Source organism: Macaca thibetana, chromosome 9 (genome assembly GCF_024542745.1).
Source record: "Macaca thibetana thibetana isolate TM-01 chromosome 9, ASM2454274v1, whole genome shotgun sequence".
In the NCBI taxonomy this organism is placed as follows: Eukaryota; Metazoa; Chordata; class Mammalia; order Primates; family Cercopithecidae; genus Macaca; species Macaca thibetana.
In genome coordinates this window covers 64,074,668-64,091,537 of record NC_065586.1, presented here as the reverse complement: position 1 = coordinate 64,091,537, position 16,870 = coordinate 64,074,668, and the positions used below count along the sequence as shown (strand labels likewise).

Here is a 16,870-nt window from a genome sequence, read left to right as displayed (position 1 = left end):
TTTTTTAGAACTTTAAAGTTTCCTTTTTTGAGACAGGGTCTTACTCTGTCACCCAGGCTGGAGTGCAGTGGTGCAATCTTGGCTCACTGCAACCTCAGCCTCCCAGGCTCAAGAGATCCTTCCGCTTCAGCCTCCCTAGTAGCTGGGACTACAGGTGGGCATCTACACCCGGCTAATTTTTGTATTTTTGGTAGAGATGGTGTTTTATCATATTGCCCAGGCTGGTCTCCAACTCCTGGGCTCAAGCGATCTGCTCACCTTGGCCTCCCAAAGGGTTGAGGTTTTTAAATAGAGGTGGAGTCTTGCTGTGTTACCCAGGCTGGTCTTGAACTCCTGGGCTCAAGTGATCCTCCTGTCTTACCCTCTCAAAGCGTTGGGATTCCAAGCATGGGCCACCACACCAAGCCACTTTCCGAGATGCCCCCTGGGGTGTGTTCTCCAGTGTTGCAGTGAGTCAGTAAAGCCCGACTTTGTTAGATTACAGATGTGTTTCTGGTGGTCTTTGGTTGGAGGATGTTGAAAAAATATAAAATGAAAAATTTCCAATATTTAACTCATTAATTAATTAGGGAGTCAGTAAGAGACTGTTTCACATTTTTTTTCTTTTGCCTTTTTTCAAACCCCATTACACTGAGCAAAGTAAGAAATTTAAAAAACAAAACAAAACAAAAACACTTCAAATGACAGTCTAAAGAGCAGACAGATACCTAGGCACTAGGCAGTCAGGGAAGCTGACATGAGTGTCGGAAAGAGGGCTGATTTGTCTGCTGTCTTTTGCAGATAAATAGGAAAAAAAGAAAGAGGGCTGAGTTGCATCTGGAAGGGTATGCTACACAACTTACAATATTTCATTGAAAATATAGCTGCAGGTTGGGTGCAGTGGCTCACACCTGTAGCCAAGGCAGGAGGAACTTTGGGAGGCCAAGGCAGGAGGAACGCTTGAGCCCAGGAGTTGGAGACCAGCCTGGGTAACGTAGTAAGACCCAGTCTCTACAAGAAATTAAAAAATAAAAAATTAGCCAGTCCATAGTGGTGCACACCTGTGGTCCCACCTACTTGGGAGGCTGAGGTGGGAGGATTACTTGAGCTTAGGAGGTTGAGTCTGCAGTGAGCCATGATTGGGGTAGTGCACTCCAGCCTGGGTGACAGAGCAAGACTCTGTCTCTTAAATTAGAAAGGATACCTGGTGATCTATTTTTGCCTGTTTCACAACTGTTAGTGTTAATTCTTCTATCTTGCTTTTCACGCATATGCCAATACACACACACACACTCTTAAAAAATAGGAATTATACCATTTATATAACATGACAACTTGTTTTTTTGATTTAATATGAAACAGGTATCCTTCCTCATCATTGCATTTAGACCAACCTCTTTCTTTTTCCTGGCTGTGTAGGATTCCAGCATATGTCTGGATTGCGGTTTACATAGCCCATTTGATCTACACTTGGATTGTTTCCTTTTTCTGACTTGCACGTCATGCAGTAAATATCCTTGTATGGGTGCCTTTGTGCACCTGCATGACTATTTCTCAAGGACAGATTCTGAGCAATGAGTTTGATATTTTCCGTTTTGCCCTCTGAAAGGCCATAATGCTTTAAACTCCAAAGGGAAGAAGCTATTTGATCATTGCTGCTTGTCTCCCCTATTCTATGATTCACTCTAATAGTATCTGTAAAATGGGTAGAATACTTTCCCTTCCTTAGATCTCATGTTTCAGATATATCCTTAATAGCAGAGGTTTAGTCTGTGAAGGAACATTCATTATGTTTTTGTAGGCTGGTAAGAAAACCATGTAACATGATAACCAGGGGCTCTCTGACTGCAGTGCAGCAGACAGAACCAGCAGCATTCAAGCCAGGCATAATGATCCTATTCCTAAAGCTGTGTCCCTTTCTTTGCAAAGGAATTTGACCTGGACGTGGTGGCTGTGGTCAACGACACAGTGGGCACCATGATGACCTGTGCTTATGAGGAGCCCACCTGTGAGGTCGGACTCATTGTTGGTGAGTTTCCTGGAAGGTCTCTCCCTGGGGAAGGGAAGGCTGGGCTTTCCCTGTTTTGTGGAGCCTTGGCCCGGCAGCTTGGTCCTCTGTATGGGGTAGTCTTATCTGTCAGTATCGTTTCCTGACCACCTCCAGAGTTCAGGGCTGGATGAAGGCTGCAGAGTCTCCAGCGGGGGCCGGGGGTCAGGGTCTCTTTCCTAAGACACCCATAATGCTACACATTGCTTATGATCAGACTGTCATGAACTGAACTCTTGAGGAATGAGGCCCCAAAAGGCTCACGTGGCTTGAGTGGAGACAGGTACCTGGAGCGGGACTGGCAAACATGGCAGCTCTATGGGCCTTGTATGGAGGGGCTCTGGGCAGGTATTGCAGAGGGATGGGGTAGGGAGGGAGTCTGAGGCTGGAAAGGAAGTAGAGAGCGCTTCCCATGCTGACCATGCTTAGAGCATGGAAAGGGGCAGGATGGTCTTGGGCACCATTTTGCCTTTAGCAGCCACTGTTTGTGCTTGGTCCCAGCCACTGAAGGGGGTTGCAGAGAGGTGGTCACTGCAGCTCGTTGCCTTGTAATCCAAACACATTAGGGGTCTGGGCCTCGAGCACATCGTTCCTGAAGCATATTGATTTGGGCTGTGAGGAAACCATTTGTCCTGCTGGTCCTGCTCCTCGTGTCAGGGGATGCTGGGAGAGACCCCAGAGAGTTTCTTAGCCAACATCTGCAGACTCTGCCTGGCCAGTGAGCAGTGGCACCCCTGCTACTGGATCAGTTGCTGAGCATCTAGAGCTTGGGAAGAGGCCCCAGCAGGCTGCCTTCCAGGTGCCAGGAAGAATTTTTCATTCATTGTTAAGCCACTTTTCGCTTCTGTTGAAATTAAAAAAAACTAGGGAGCAGCTCTTGGTGAAAGGTTGTTTGGGGCCTGGCTTTCTCCACCCAGCCCCTCCCTTTCTTTCTATGAATGGGCTTAAGTATGAAATGCAAAGCCAGGGGCCCCACCTTCCCTCCTGGGAGGTAGACCCACCTGTTTCCTGGCACCAGGCTCCAGCTACATTTCATAACTACTTCTTCTTTCCTCCATCAATTGATCTCTTTGCTCAGGACTCACATAGGCAAGATGTATAGTTTCCATGTTTTGACTTTCTTTGCATCTCCCACTCCCATCATCTTCCATTTTTGGAGCTCCTCTTCTCTCAGTTTTAACCTTGGGTGAAAAGGGGGCTGAGAAAACAAAGAACAAACGTCATCCAGCTGTACAGTCTTTGAACTTACTTAAGTTTCTTCAAAGGGGATGAAAACTACCAAAGCCCTTTTGGTCTGGTCAGGGGGTGTGTCTTGTGTCCTCCTGATGAAGGTTCACCTACATCCCACCCTGGATGGGTGGATGGTGCTCCTGGGTGCATCATTAGCATCATCCTGGGAGCTTGTTAGAGACGCAGGCTCTCAGGTCCCGGCCCAAGCCTCTTGAATCTGGATCTGCTTCTTAGGGTCCCCAGGTGATCCAGGTGCATATTAAAGTATGTGTGTGAAGCACTCTTCCTGGGTTAGTTGATTGGTTTTTAAATGTCCAGTCTATTCAGTGAGACAGGTTCAGTGACCACAAGCTTGGATATCATGGCAATTAAAATTGCTGTGAAAGTTGCAGGATGCTTGCCTTCAGTTTCTTAGCTCCTCTTGGGCTGGAACAGCAGTCGGTGGTCCTTCTATTTTAAGTGACTCTTCTCTAGGGAGTTCAGGAATGGAAGTCAGAGATTCCTGAGCCCCTGGCAAGCATATGCCAGGTTACATGTGTGCGGTGTGTGGGTCCACCCAGAGAAAGGTGTCTTTTTCATAGAAGAATCATCTGATCTTCAGAGGTCTGATACAAAAAGGATGAAAAACCATTGCTTTTGAAAGCCCCCCTTGAAATGCTGAAGACACTGTCCTGCCCTGAACTGTGGGCTTCATCCCAAGATATGTAGGAAAGCTTATTGAGCAGGCATAGTCCATGACCAACCATCCTTGTCAAGAAAAGATAAGTGGGCCTGGGCATGGTGCCTCACGCCTGTAATCCCTTTGTGAGGCTGAGGCGAGAGGGTAGCTTGAGCCCTGGAATTTGAGATGAACCTAGGCAACATGGCAAAATCCTATCTCTGCTAAAAATTTAAAAAAGCCAGGCATGGTGGTGGTGCCTGTAGTTCCAGCCACTTGGAAGACTGAGGTGGGAAAATCACTTGAGCCCTGGACTTGGAGGTTGCAGTGAGCCGAGATTGCGCCACTGCGCTCCAGCCTGGGTGACAGAGCCAGACACTGTCTTGAAGAAAAGAAAAAGAAAATAAGTGAATATCCATAGTATAATAGAAGATAATCCCCTAATATTTTATACACATACATATAGGCATGTATGTATTGTATAGGCATGTATGTATTGTAGAGGCATGTATGCATATTGTTGTGTGTCTATGTATATATTTTTTCTTCTGGTCTGAATGTTGCCTAAATCTCTACCATTAACGCTCCATCTCTTTGCTATAAAGCAGTTGCAAGACCCCCCAAATGCAAGGCCACCGCTCCTCACTGCCCCTTTGTGTGTTCCAGGGACTGGCAGCAATGCCTGCTACATGGAGGAGATGAAGAATGTGGAGATGGTGGAGGGAGACCGGGGGCTGATGTGCATCAACATGGAGTGGGGGGCCTTTGGGGACAATGGGCGTCTGGATGATATCAGGACACAGTACGACAGACTGGTGGATGAATATTCCCTAAATGCCGGGAAACAAAGGTAACCCCACCTGGCGGAGAGGGCACCCACAGTTGGGATGGGGGCAGCACTTGGCTGCATTCTGCCACTTGCAGTGGAAGAAGTTTCTAGGAGGAGAGGTGTGAACAGAGGCTTCAAGACTGGACCCCCTGGCTCACTCCTGACCTTGGCCTTTTGGACAGCAGAGAACCAGGGAGGACAGACCCCCAACATGGTACAAGATGGCCCGGGGTTGATGCCTGTCTAGGGGCCACCTGTGACTGTTTTTTAGGCTGGAGGATTCTGGCCTTCCGATCCTCTTGCTGTGTTCCTTCCCCATCAGAATAACAAGGGGGTGGGGTGAGGGTGGCTGGGTGGCAGGTTGGGGTGAAGCAGAGGCCCTGTGGCAATTGTACTTCCCTCTGCGAGCCTCCTGCACCACCTAGTGGCCGTGTGGAGCTCTGCAGCTCAGGTCTCAGGGACCATGTCCAAAATGGCAGTGTCTGCCATACTCTGAAATGAGACAAGTGACCCTTTGTCCCAAGCCCCCAGGAATCAGGCCATCCTCTGCCACGGCCAGGATGAGTTGGTCCAAGTTGTCTCCCAGGAGCAGAAAGAAGGGCTGGAGTAGCACCCAACACGAGTCATTCCCTAGCCCCCTCAAGGTTTTTGCTGTTTCTGAATACCACCTATGCTGTTATTTACTTAGTGTTTTTCTTTAAATCAGCTTATACTCCTTTTTTTTTTTTTTTTTTTTTTGAGACGGAGTTTCGCTCTTATTGCCCAGGCTGGAGTGCAGTGGCGTGATCTCGGCTCACCACAACCTCCATCTCCTGGGTTCAAGTGATTCTCCTGCCTCAGCTTCCCCCAGTAGCTGGGATTACAGGCATGCGCCATCACACCCGGCTAATTTTATATTTTTAGTAGAGATGGGGTTTCTCCATGTTGGTCAGGCTGGTCTTGAACTCCCAACCTCAGGTGATCTGCCTGTCTAGGCTTCCCAGAGTGCTGGGATTACAGGCATGAGCCACCGCGCCCGGCACTTATAGTCTTTACTGACATTCAATGAAGGAGGAAAAAGAGGGAGAAACAGTATTACCATAAACAGATGGTAACTATAAAATGAGTATAGTGAAGAACTGTGTTATTCAAGTCCAGCTAGATGCTGTCGCCTACCAAAGGCCCTGAGCTAAAACCCCCTTTGGCCCGGGTGCAGTGGATCATCAAAGTAATCCTAGCACTTTGGGAGGCCAAGGCGGGCGGATTGCTTGAGCTCAGGAGGTTGAGACCACCCTGGGCAGCATAGTGAGACCCCATCTCTACTAAAAATTAGTAACAATAATAACAACAATAATAGTAAGACCCTCTTGGTTAAAAAGGGGGGAATCAGCAAGTGTTGGAAGGGGTTAAAGACATGTCAGCACCAAACTGGGGTGGTCTTTGTGGTGGAATGAGAAGGACTGGATGGGACTTGGTAGTGGTGTCCACCCCTCTGTGATTCCATTGTGTTTCATGTTCTTCCATGTACCACATGAAATAGGAGGAATCCTGGAGTATCCGAATTCCAGGGGACTCTTCTCAGCTTTGGGACACTGGGCTTGGGCATATGCCATGGAAATTAATCAATCCTTTGTTATTCCTTGAGACCCGTGAGCATGGAGAGGGCAGGAAATTCAAAGTTCCAAGAACAGGTTGACCTCCAGTATGTTGTGGCCACTGAATTCTCCCTTCTGTGTGGCTTTGTCACTCTGCTGTGGGCTTGACCAGTACTCTGGGTATTTGCAAAACCTTTAGAAAAATCTAGGAACTTTCCTCTTTTTTTTGTCTTCTTGTTCCTTTAAGACTTAGCCCAGTCATTTGCTTATTCTGCAGATATTTTTTGGGCACTTTACTGAGGGCCCAGTGCTATGCTATGCTGTGCTGTGCCCTGGGGACTCAGAGCTGAAAAAGGCACACATGCCCTGTCCTCTTGGGGCTGTCACTGCAGCAGTGGTGGTGGGAGGCAGTGAGCTCATGTGTGTTATGAAGGAGGAGAATGGTGAGGTGTGTGGGAACCTGAAACAGGCAGGTAGAACCCAGGATGGAGGAGGAGGACAGGCTCTCAGGGAAGTGCCCTTGGGGCCGAGAGCTAGAAGGTAGCTGAGGAGGGAGACCAGTCTAGCGGGTAGACATGAATGCTGGTGGTGGTGTTTCTGATGTGAGAGAGTGGAGGACTCCCTGGTCCTCCCATGCTGCCTCTGCAGCAGAGCACAGGGATGGGCACTGGCTGTTGGTGATGCGCTTGAGGGGCAGTAAGAGACGCGGAGTGACCTTGAGACCAAGGGCTGACAGTCCTCCTGGCCACTTCCCATAGACACCCCAGGCCCCTCCTCCTGTCTCAGGTATGAGAAGATGATCAGTGGTATGTACCTGGGTGAAATCGTCCGCAACATCTTAATTGACTTCACCAAGAAGGGATTCCTCTTCCGAGGGCAGATCTCAGAGCCGCTGAAGACCCGGGGCATCTTTGAGACCAAGTTTCTCTCTCAGATCGAAAGGTGAGTGGGCAGTGCCTTCCCTGCCAGCACCCACCCTTCAGAGGTCTCCTGGCCAGTGGATTGTGATGGGGGTGGTAGGGACCCTAGGGGACATTGGCCATTTTTGAGGATGTTTTTTCTCCTCTGGAATAGCAGACCCTGGGCATTTGCATAGTGAAATCTTACAATTTTATTATAAATTAATTTCCTTGGCCTGGCGCGGTGGCTCACGCCTGTAATCCCAGCACTTTGGGAGGCTGAGGCGGGTGAATCGCGAGGTCAGGAGATTGAGACCATCCCGGCTAACATGATGAAACCCTGTCTCCACTAAAAATACAAAAAATTAGCCGGGTGTGGTGGCATATGCCTGTAATCCCAGCTACTTGGGAGGCTGAGGCAGGAGACTCGCTTGAACCCAGGAGGTGGAGGTTGCAGTGAACTGAGATCGCGCCACTGCGCTCCAGCCTGGCCTGGCAACAGAAGGAGACTCTATCTCAATAAATAAATAAATTACTTACTTTCCTTTTATCCATCCTTTATGTTGGGGCATTATATTGATTTATTTGAAATTATGTGTGTAAGAAGGTTATATGGATTCCATTTCAGATGGTAAAGGTGCACTACACATACTTGAATTGGGGGTGCATAGGGCCCACCCTGGATTTATCTGAAAGGCAGCCTGGGGTTCAGTGCCAGGCCACCTAGGAGCTGATGCCCCTCGGCAAGTTGTTCTACCTTCTTTCTACTTTTCTCTTGTCCAGGGAACGTTTCTTCCTTGCCTTTGCTGTCTTCCAAGGCACACTGTGTGAGAAGGAGGAAAAATGGTCAGAAAAAACAAAAGCAATTGTGCAAATATTGTGTTCTTTTTAGAATGGTCATAATAACCTAATGTAGGCTCTGTGTAGGCTGGGCATGGTGGCTCAAGCCTATAATCCCAGCCCTTTAGGAGGCTGAGGCGGGTGAATCACTTGAGCTCAGGTGTTCGAGACCAGCCCGGGTAACATGGCAAGACCCTGTTTCTACAAAAAGCACAAAAACTAGCTGGGTGTGGTGGCACATTCCTGTCGTCCCAGCTATTTGGGAGGCTGAGGTGGGAGGACGGCTTGAGCCCAGGAGGTGGAGATTGCAGTTAGCTGAGGTTGCACCACTGCACTCCAGCCTGGGCAACAGAGACAGACCCTGTCTCAACAACAACAACAACAAAAAAAAAAAAAAAAAAAAAAGAAAAGAAAAAGAAAGAAAGAAAAGAAAGATATTAAACCTTAAACAAAAAAAACCTAACAAGCCTATACATTGCTCTTACCCAGGCAAAATGGTTTTTAAGTACACAGTTCGGTGGCATTAAGTACATTCACATAGTCGCACAGCTATCACCACCATCCATTTCCGGAACACTTTTCATCTCCTCAGCTGAAGCTCTGTACTCAGCAAACACTAACTCCCCATTCCTCCCTTCCCCCACCCCAGCAACCACCATTCTACTCTCTGTCTTTTTGGATTTGACAACTCTGGATACTTCATATAAATAGAATCATATAGCATTTGTCCTTTGTGACTGGCTTAATTCACTTAGCATAATGTCTTAAGGTTCATCTGTATTGTGGCATGTATTAGAATTTCCTTATTTTTTAATTTTTTTTTTTTTGAGACGGAGTTTCGCTCTTGTTGCCCAGGCTGGAGTGCAATGGCGCAACCTCAGCTCACCATAACCTCCGCCTCCCAGGTTCAAGTGATTCTCCTGCCTCAGCCTCCTGAGTAGCTGGGATTACAGGGGCGTACCACCATGCACATCCGGCACGCCCCACTAGAAATAATTTTGTATTTTTAGTAGAGATGGGGTTTCCTCATGTTGGTCAAGCTGGTCCCAAACTCCCGACCTCAGGTGATCCGTCCGCCTTGGCCTCCCAAAGTGCTGGGATTACAGGCGTGAACCACAGCGCTCGGCCATCATTTCCTTATTTTTAAGGCTGAGTGATATTCCGTCACACACACACTGCATTTTGTTTATTTATTCATCCATCCATGGACACTTGGCTTGCTTCCACCTTTCGGATATTGTGACAAATGTTACTATGAACATGGGTGACCAGTATCTCCTTTAGTCCCTGATTTCAGTTTTTGTGTGTGTGTATGCACCCTAAGTGGAACTGCGGGATCATACGGTAATTCCCCATTGAATTGTTTGAGGAACCACCATGTTGTTTTCCACAGTGGCCGTAACATTTTACATTCCCACCAGCAGCCCGTGAAAGTTCTAGTTTCTCCACATCCTCGCCAACACTTGTAATTTTCTGGGTTTTTTGAGAATAGCCATCCTAAGGGGTGTGAAGTGGTGTGGAAAGTCTTTTCAAGCATAATAGCAAAGAAAGAAATCATAAAGAAAAATAGCCAAATGTAGCTACATAGCATCTATAAGTAAAAAAAAAAAAAAAAAAAAAAGTAATCAAACTTAAAAGGCAACAGTAAACTGAGGAAGACATTTGTACTGTGTATGACAAGACGCCTAGCAGGGCATGGTGGGCTTTGGCAGGTCTGGTCTACACCTACTCTTCTCCACCGGCTGTGTGCTTTGCGATACTCAATTTCTCCCAGCCTCAGTTGCCTTATCTTTAAAATGGGAATAATCATACATGCATTGGTTGGTTGAGGAGTAAGTAAGGTAATGTATGTAAAATATATGTTACATGATAAGTCCTCCAGGAAACCTGACTGGTCTTCAGTGTACCATCCCAGTCATCATCATCTCTTTCAATTTAATATAAACAAGACAAACATACCAGGAGAAAAGTCTTGAGACATAAGAAGTAGTTTATATGGCCAAAAAACAAACGGGGAAAAAAAAAAGTCATCCTCACTAATAGAGAAGAATATAAATTAAACTATAGTCTTGTGATTATGATGCCACCTTATAAAACTGTCTAAAGTTGTAAAAAATGGTATTTTCCAGTGAGAATAAGTGTGGCCAAATACTCTGCTGAAGAGAGAGTAAATGGATAAAATTTTCTGTAAGGCATCTGGCAATGTGTAGCAAAAGAAATTTAAGATTTATAAACAAACTTTATCAAATTTGTGAGACTGAGCTGCCCAGGCTGGAGTGCAGTGGCACAATCTCAGGTCACTGCAACCTCCGCCTCCTGGGTTCAAGCAATTCTTCTGCCTCAGCCTCCTGAGTAGCTGGGACTACAGGCACACGCCACCATGCCTGGCTAATTTTTTATATTTTAGTAGAGACAGGGTTTCACTGTATTGCCCAGGCTGGTCTCGAACTCCTGAGTTTAGGCAATCTGCCTGCCTCGGCCTCCCAAAGTGCTGGGATTACAGGCGTGAGCCACCGCTCCCAGCCTAAAATGTTTCTTTATAATAGCAGAAAATTGCAATTAACTTGAATTTCTCCGAATGGGCTAAAGAAATCATGGTGCATCCCTAGAAGGAATATTGTGGCAGCTGTTTCCAATCCTGTTCTCAGATAAGGCTGTGGGAAATTGCTTAAGGCATGAAACAGGAAAGAGAAAGAAAATCACATATCAAGGATAATCCCATTTCGCATATCATGAGAAAGCATACCAGCTAGGAAAAATAAACTGGAAGGAAATATATTAGAATGTTCATAGCATTTTCCTAGATGTTGAGACAGTGGTTTAAATTTTCCAATTTTTATTTTGCTAGATTTGCCAAATTCTCCACAATTTAACATGTAACACTTGCCCTTGACTCTGTTTGTGGATGAGTACAGTGACTGGGGGGGGCCATCCTTCGGAGGCGGTCCCCAGGCTGCTCTTGTGGGTCCCACTTCATCCAGCCCTCTGGCTTTTGTCCCCTACAGTGACCGATTAGCACTGCTCCAGGTCCGGGCCATCCTCCAGCAGCTGGGTCTGAATAGCACCTGTGATGACAGTATCCTCGTCAAGACCGTGTGTGGGGTGGTGTCCAGGAGGGCCGCGCAGCTGTGTGGCGCAGGCATGGCTGCGGTGGTGGATAAGATCCGAGAGAACAGAGGACTGGACCGTCTGAACGTGACTGTGGGAGTGGACGGGACGCTCTACAAGCTTCATCCGCAGTGAGTGGGCCTTCCAGTTGGGATGTGCAGAGCTTGCTGGGATCCCTTTGGATTAGGGGGTATCGGTGTGGTTCACGCTGGGGAAATTCCCTGCTGGAGCCCAGCCAGCCTAAAGGCTGTGCGTTCAGGAACTGGAGATTATCTGGGACAAGGTAATGAACAGTTTCTAGGGTTTGACTGGGATCCTTAGGGAGATATAGAGAAGTGGCTTCACTTGGCCAGCTCACACCAGTGGCATGATGTGACCCTCACTCCACTCCTCCTAGGCCCTGTTAGGTGGGGGCTGGGCAGTGGGAGAGGAGGTGAGGGTGGGCATGGGCTCACTCATAAGCCTGGTGAGCTGTAGCCAGGCCAGAGGCTGCGTTGGGTAAGTGCGGAGAGGATATTAAGAAAGGGGAGGAGCCGGGTGCAGTGGTTCACACCTGTAATCCAGCACTTTGGGAGGCCTAGGTGGAGGACTGCTTGAGTTCAGGAGTTTGAGACCAGCCTAGGCCACATAGTGAGACCTTCTCTGTACAAAAAAATTTTGAAAATTAACCGAGGATGGTGGTGAATGCCTGTAGTCCCAGCTACTCGGGAGGCAGAGGCAGGAGGATTGCTTGAGCCTGGGAGGTGGAGATTGCAGTGAGCCCAGATCACGCCACTGTACTCCAGCCTGGGCAACAGAGTAAGACCCTATCTCAAAAAATAAAATGGGAAAGGAGGAGGGCCACTCTCTTGTTCATCTGCTGAATCAGTTTGCTAAGACTTGAAAGGGCGGGAGTGGTTTGGGCCCTGGGCTTCATGGCAGGGAGGGGTAGGGAGTGGCCTCTCTCTTGTCAGGCGTCTGATCCCCCATGCCAGAGAAGGACATGTGATTGCCCTTGCTGTGTGATTGTGATCCACCACATGTCTCAAAGCTTGGCTTTTATGAATAGGGTGACCATATTCTTTATTGTCTACACTAAGGTACTCTTGCCAGTCAGGAGTGCTAATAATTATTACTCTGGGACTGTAGGCAAACTAGGACCATCCCAGATAAATGAGACCACAGTGTCACCCTACTTATAAACAACTTCACCCGACTCAGTGTAGACGTTACCTGCTTACCTCATGGCTGTGGCTTGGGGTGGAACCATCTGTCTTGCTCCATCCTCACCTCTGTCTCTCCTGCTTAATAGCTCTCCTTGCCATCAGCTGAGGCAGCACACAGGAGTGGTTTAGGGCTAGGCTTTGGAGCCACATACTCTTGGATTTAACCCTGGCACTGTCACTTAGAATCTGTGTGCAATTCTTAATCCCTGCAAAATCTCATCTTCCTCATGGGGTGGCAGCCGCTGGCAGGACTAGAAATTAGATCTATAAAGTATGGGGCACCTGGTAGGTCCTCAAACTCCTTGGCTCAAGCTATCCTCCCACCTTGGCCTCCCAAAGTGCTGGCATGAGCCACCACACTTGGCCCACCTAATAGGTCCCCAACCAAGGGCAGTGACTACTTTTGAGAGCCCCAAGCATCTTCAGCCTGACCCTGCCTTTCATTTTCAGCCCAAATTGCAAGTATGTAGATTCAGCCTTTGTTCAGATACTATCTTCACTGGAGGGCATTCCTGTCTTTGGGAGCCAGGCTGTTGATGGTTGGGGGCTGGGGGTCTCAGGGCTGCAGCTGGAGGTGGGTGATATTCATTCCTGCATAGCCTCCTGAACCGATCCAGTGCTTGGTCCGCTTGGGCCTGCCTTAATGATCCATATCGGCCCCTAACATCCTCCTTGGTTTTGAGGTCCCCTTGGAGCCTCAAGCTCCAATGTGGCTGTGTGTGTTATTCATGTCCTAGCCCTCATAAGCCATACAGAGCAGTTGTGTTTGGATTCGCAGTTGGGCCTCTCTGCCGAAAACTGTGACAATGGGATTGACCGTAGGCCCACTTGCCTCCCAGCCATTCTCAACTGGCCACAGCTGCTTCTAAGCAGCCTCCCTCCCAACTGCGTTCACGCTCCTTATTGTTGGGTTCAGAGTCTGTTTGACTTCCGATGCTTATGCCCCGATAAACCCATCACAAAGTCGAAGAATCCTAAGTTGAATCATCACCAGTCAGGGGGCTGTCTGTGCTTTGGTGTTTTCAGGTAGGCCCAGCATCTCTCATCTTCCTCAACTACCTTCTCCTGTTTTCTCGTCCTTTTTAGCTTCTCCAGAATCATGCACCAGACGGTGAAGGAACTATCACCAAAATGTAACGTGTCCTTCCTCCTGTCTGAGGATGGCAGCGGCAAGGGAGCCGCCCTCATCACGGCCGTGGGCGTGCGGTTACGCACAGAGGCAAGCAGCTAAGAGCCCGGGATCCCCAGCCTGCTGCCTCTCCAGCACTTCTCTCTTCGAGCGGCGACCCCCTACCCTTCCAGCGAGTTGTGCTGGGAGACGCCGGCGCCGGGGCCCGCCGGCGCGGGGAGGAAAGCAAAATCCAACTAATGGTGTATATTGTAGGGTACAGAATAGAGCGTGTGCTGTTGATAATATCTCTCACCCGGATCCCTCCTCACCTGCCCTGCCACTCTGCATGGTTTGATTTCGACCTGGTCCCCCACGTGTGAAGTGTAGTGGCATCCATTTCTAACGTATGCATTCATCCAACAGAGTTATTTATTGACTGGAGATGGAAAGTCACACCACCTGATGGGCCTTCTGGGCCTCCAAAGCCCATCCTTGGGGTTCCCCCTCCCCGTGTGAAATGTATTATCACCAGCAGACACTGCCAGGCCTCCCCCCTGGGGGCACTGCCTGAAGGCGAGTGTGGGCATAGCATTAGCTGCTTCCTCCCCTCCTGGCACCTATATGGCCTGGCATCGCATCGTGGTGTGTCAATGCCACAAAATCGTGTGTCCGTGGAACCAGTCGTAGCCACGTGTGACAGTCTCGCATTCTGTTTGTCTCGTGGGGGGAGGTGGACAGTCCTGCGGAAATGTGTCTTGTCTCCATTTGGGTAAAAGGAACCAACCAACAAACAATGCCATCACTGGAATTTCCCACCGCTTTGTGAGCCATGTCATATGACCTAGTAAACTTTGTACCGATTCAAAGACCTGAGTGATGCTTAATGGCTGGGGACGGGGGGACAGGCGGAGGGGGGCGCGGTTTCTTGGGATGTGGCAAAGACCAAACATTGGGGGAGTTTTGTGGCCTTCTGGGTGGAGGAGGTTTTTTTTTTTTTGAGATGGAGTCTTGCTGTCACCCAGACTGGAGTGCAATGGCACAATCTCAGCTCACTGCAACCTCTGCCTCCCAAGTTCAAGCGATTCTCCTGCCTCAGCCTCCTGAGTAGTTGGGACTACAGGTGCTCATCCCTACATCCGGCTAATTGTTGTATTTTTAGTAGAGATGGGGTTTTCACCATGTTGGCCAGACTGGTCTCGAACTCCACACCTAAGTGATCTGTGCCTGCCTCGACCTCCTAAAGTGCTGGGATTACAGAACAAGGCCACTTGGCTTCCAGGCTGCTTGGGTTCAGTGAGAGGACCGCAACACTGGTCCCCTCTCTGCCATCCCCACACGGATCCTGCCCTTCATCTTCCTCTCTGCCAACCCCAAGACAAAGGATGAAATGTGCCCTGCCCCACCCCCTCCGCCCCCTCCACCCAAACACAGATGAAATCTTCAAGCAGCCCAGGGTGACTGCACTCTCCCACTCCTGGATCTTTTTTCTTTATTTTTATTTTCTGTAGACAGGGTCTCACTATGTTGCCAGGGCTGGTCTGCAACTCCTGAGCTCAAGCAATCTGCCCGCCTCAGCCTCCCACAGTGCGAGGATTATAGGCATGAGCCATCACTCCCGGCCCATCCCTCCTGGATCTTAGACTGACCCCATCCCTAGGAAACTAACCCTTGTCTGACCCTTTTACTCGCCCTATCCACCCCCACCTCAAGAGATTCCCGGTCCATCCCCAGGCTGCCATTTTGGATTCTTCCCCAGCCTTTGGTGGGTTCCATGTCACTCTGCACCCAAGCACCCTGTCATGTCCCAAGCCACAATTGCGGCTCTAAGTGGCTTTCCACAGGACTGATTGCCAAACCACCTGGTTTGGTGAGATCAGATTCCCTTTATTAGGGGCATGGTGCTGGTGTCTGTGGAGCAGGGATTTTTTGGAGAACACAGGTAGCATTACACCTTCCAGTGTGCGTTGACAATGTTACATGGTTCTTCTGCAGGGGAACCAGGGCGTGGAGGCTGAGTTGGCAAGCAGGAGGAGGTGTGCCCTTGGGATGGGCTGGGCCAGACCTGGAGCTTTCTGGGAGTTAAGACAGTTGCTGCTTTCTGCCCTCCAGCTTCTTGCTGCAGAAGTGGGAGTGGGTTGGAGCTGTGCTGCTGCTTTGTAGGTGGCTTTTGTATAAAATAGTTAAGAGTCATGGCTAACAGCCAGGTGTGGTGGTTCACATCTGTAATCCCACCACTTCAGGAGACAGGCAGGAGGAATGATTGAGCCCAGGAGTTCAAGACCAGCCTGGGCAACATAGCAAGACCCCATATCTACAAAAAAACTAAAAAATTAGCTGGGTGTGGTGGTGTGTACCTGTGGTCCCAGCTACATGGGAGACTGAGGCGGGAGGATCCCCTGAGCCCAGGAGGTTGAGGCTGCAGTGAGCCATGATGGTGCCACTGCACTCCTGCCTGGGTCTCACAGACAGAGACCCTGTCTCAAAAAAAAAAAAAAAGTCCTGGCTACCATGTATTGGGCACTTAATCTGGCCTGGCCTGCTAGCTTATAGGCATGACTCCCATCGTTCCTCACAGCATCACTGTGAAGTAGTGACGATACTGGGCAGAGGTCACAGTGACTTGCCTGAGGGGAGACAGCTGGCTTTTTTGACTCTTAATCACCATCTACCTGGACTGTATCTTACATCTTAAATACTGAGACAGAGAAGCCCTCCGCTGACTCAGTCACTGGGCTTCGTGAAATAAGAAGTTTCCTCCTTTGTATCCGCATCCTGATGGCGAGTCAGTGTCATGGTTGCATTGCCCACGGTATGTTTTGTTTAGCTTATGCAAAGTTTACAAAAATGTGGGTCAAATTCAACAAATCTGGAAGACTCACATACAAATGTGGATTTATAGCTTCTCTCGAAAGATTTAGGAATATCTAGCAACAGTGGGCTCCCATTACCATGTGGCAACGCTTGTCCAGAGCTGAGTAGTTCCTGTCCCCTTTGAATGCCTATCCTCTCCAGGTTGCCATGGCCCCCACCACTCCCTAATAGCTCAAACTGAGGCTGGAAGTCAGTTGCCTTTTATCATCACATTTGCAGCTTTTCTTTTATACATGTGTGCCCCAGGAAGGCATTTGAGCTTGCATCTCTTAGATTAGATAAATATCAGCTCACACTGCCTTTTCTGACCCTTACTGGATTCCCTGAAGTGCTCTCTGAGATGGGTGGCTGAGTCCTCTTAGAGTCAGCATCCTTTCTGGAGTTCTGGCCCCATGTTGTCTTTGCCTTGGTGTACTGAAAGATGGGCATGAGCTGAACTTTCAGATCGGTCTTCTCGATTGGCTACTTCTCAAAGGGTGCTACACCTGGTTCTGCAGCCAGACAAGGCTTCAGGGTTCA

At 48.8% G+C, this 16,870-nt stretch overlaps 1 protein-coding gene across 4 annotated transcripts in view; it reads left to right on the top strand.

Moving 5' to 3' along the window:
• Positions 1 to 14,346, top strand: part of HK1 (hexokinase 1) — a 131,109-nt gene extending 116,763 nt beyond the window's left edge. For all 4 annotated transcript variants that reach the window (XM_050805211.1, XM_050805210.1, XM_050805212.1 and 1 more), the window contains 5 exons: positions 1,909 to 2,008; positions 4,581 to 4,764; positions 7,104 to 7,259; positions 11,062 to 11,295; positions 13,456 to 14,346. In XM_050805211.1, the coding sequence (XP_050661168.1) occupies positions 1,909 to 2,008; positions 4,581 to 4,764; positions 7,104 to 7,259; positions 11,062 to 11,295; positions 13,456 to 13,600 (819 nt within the window). In that variant the 3' untranslated portion in view covers positions 13,601 to 14,346. The remainder of the gene's footprint in view (positions 1 to 1,908; positions 2,009 to 4,580; positions 4,765 to 7,103; positions 7,260 to 11,061; positions 11,296 to 13,455) is intronic.
• The last annotated feature ends 2,524 nt before the right edge of the window (positions 14,347 to 16,870 follow it).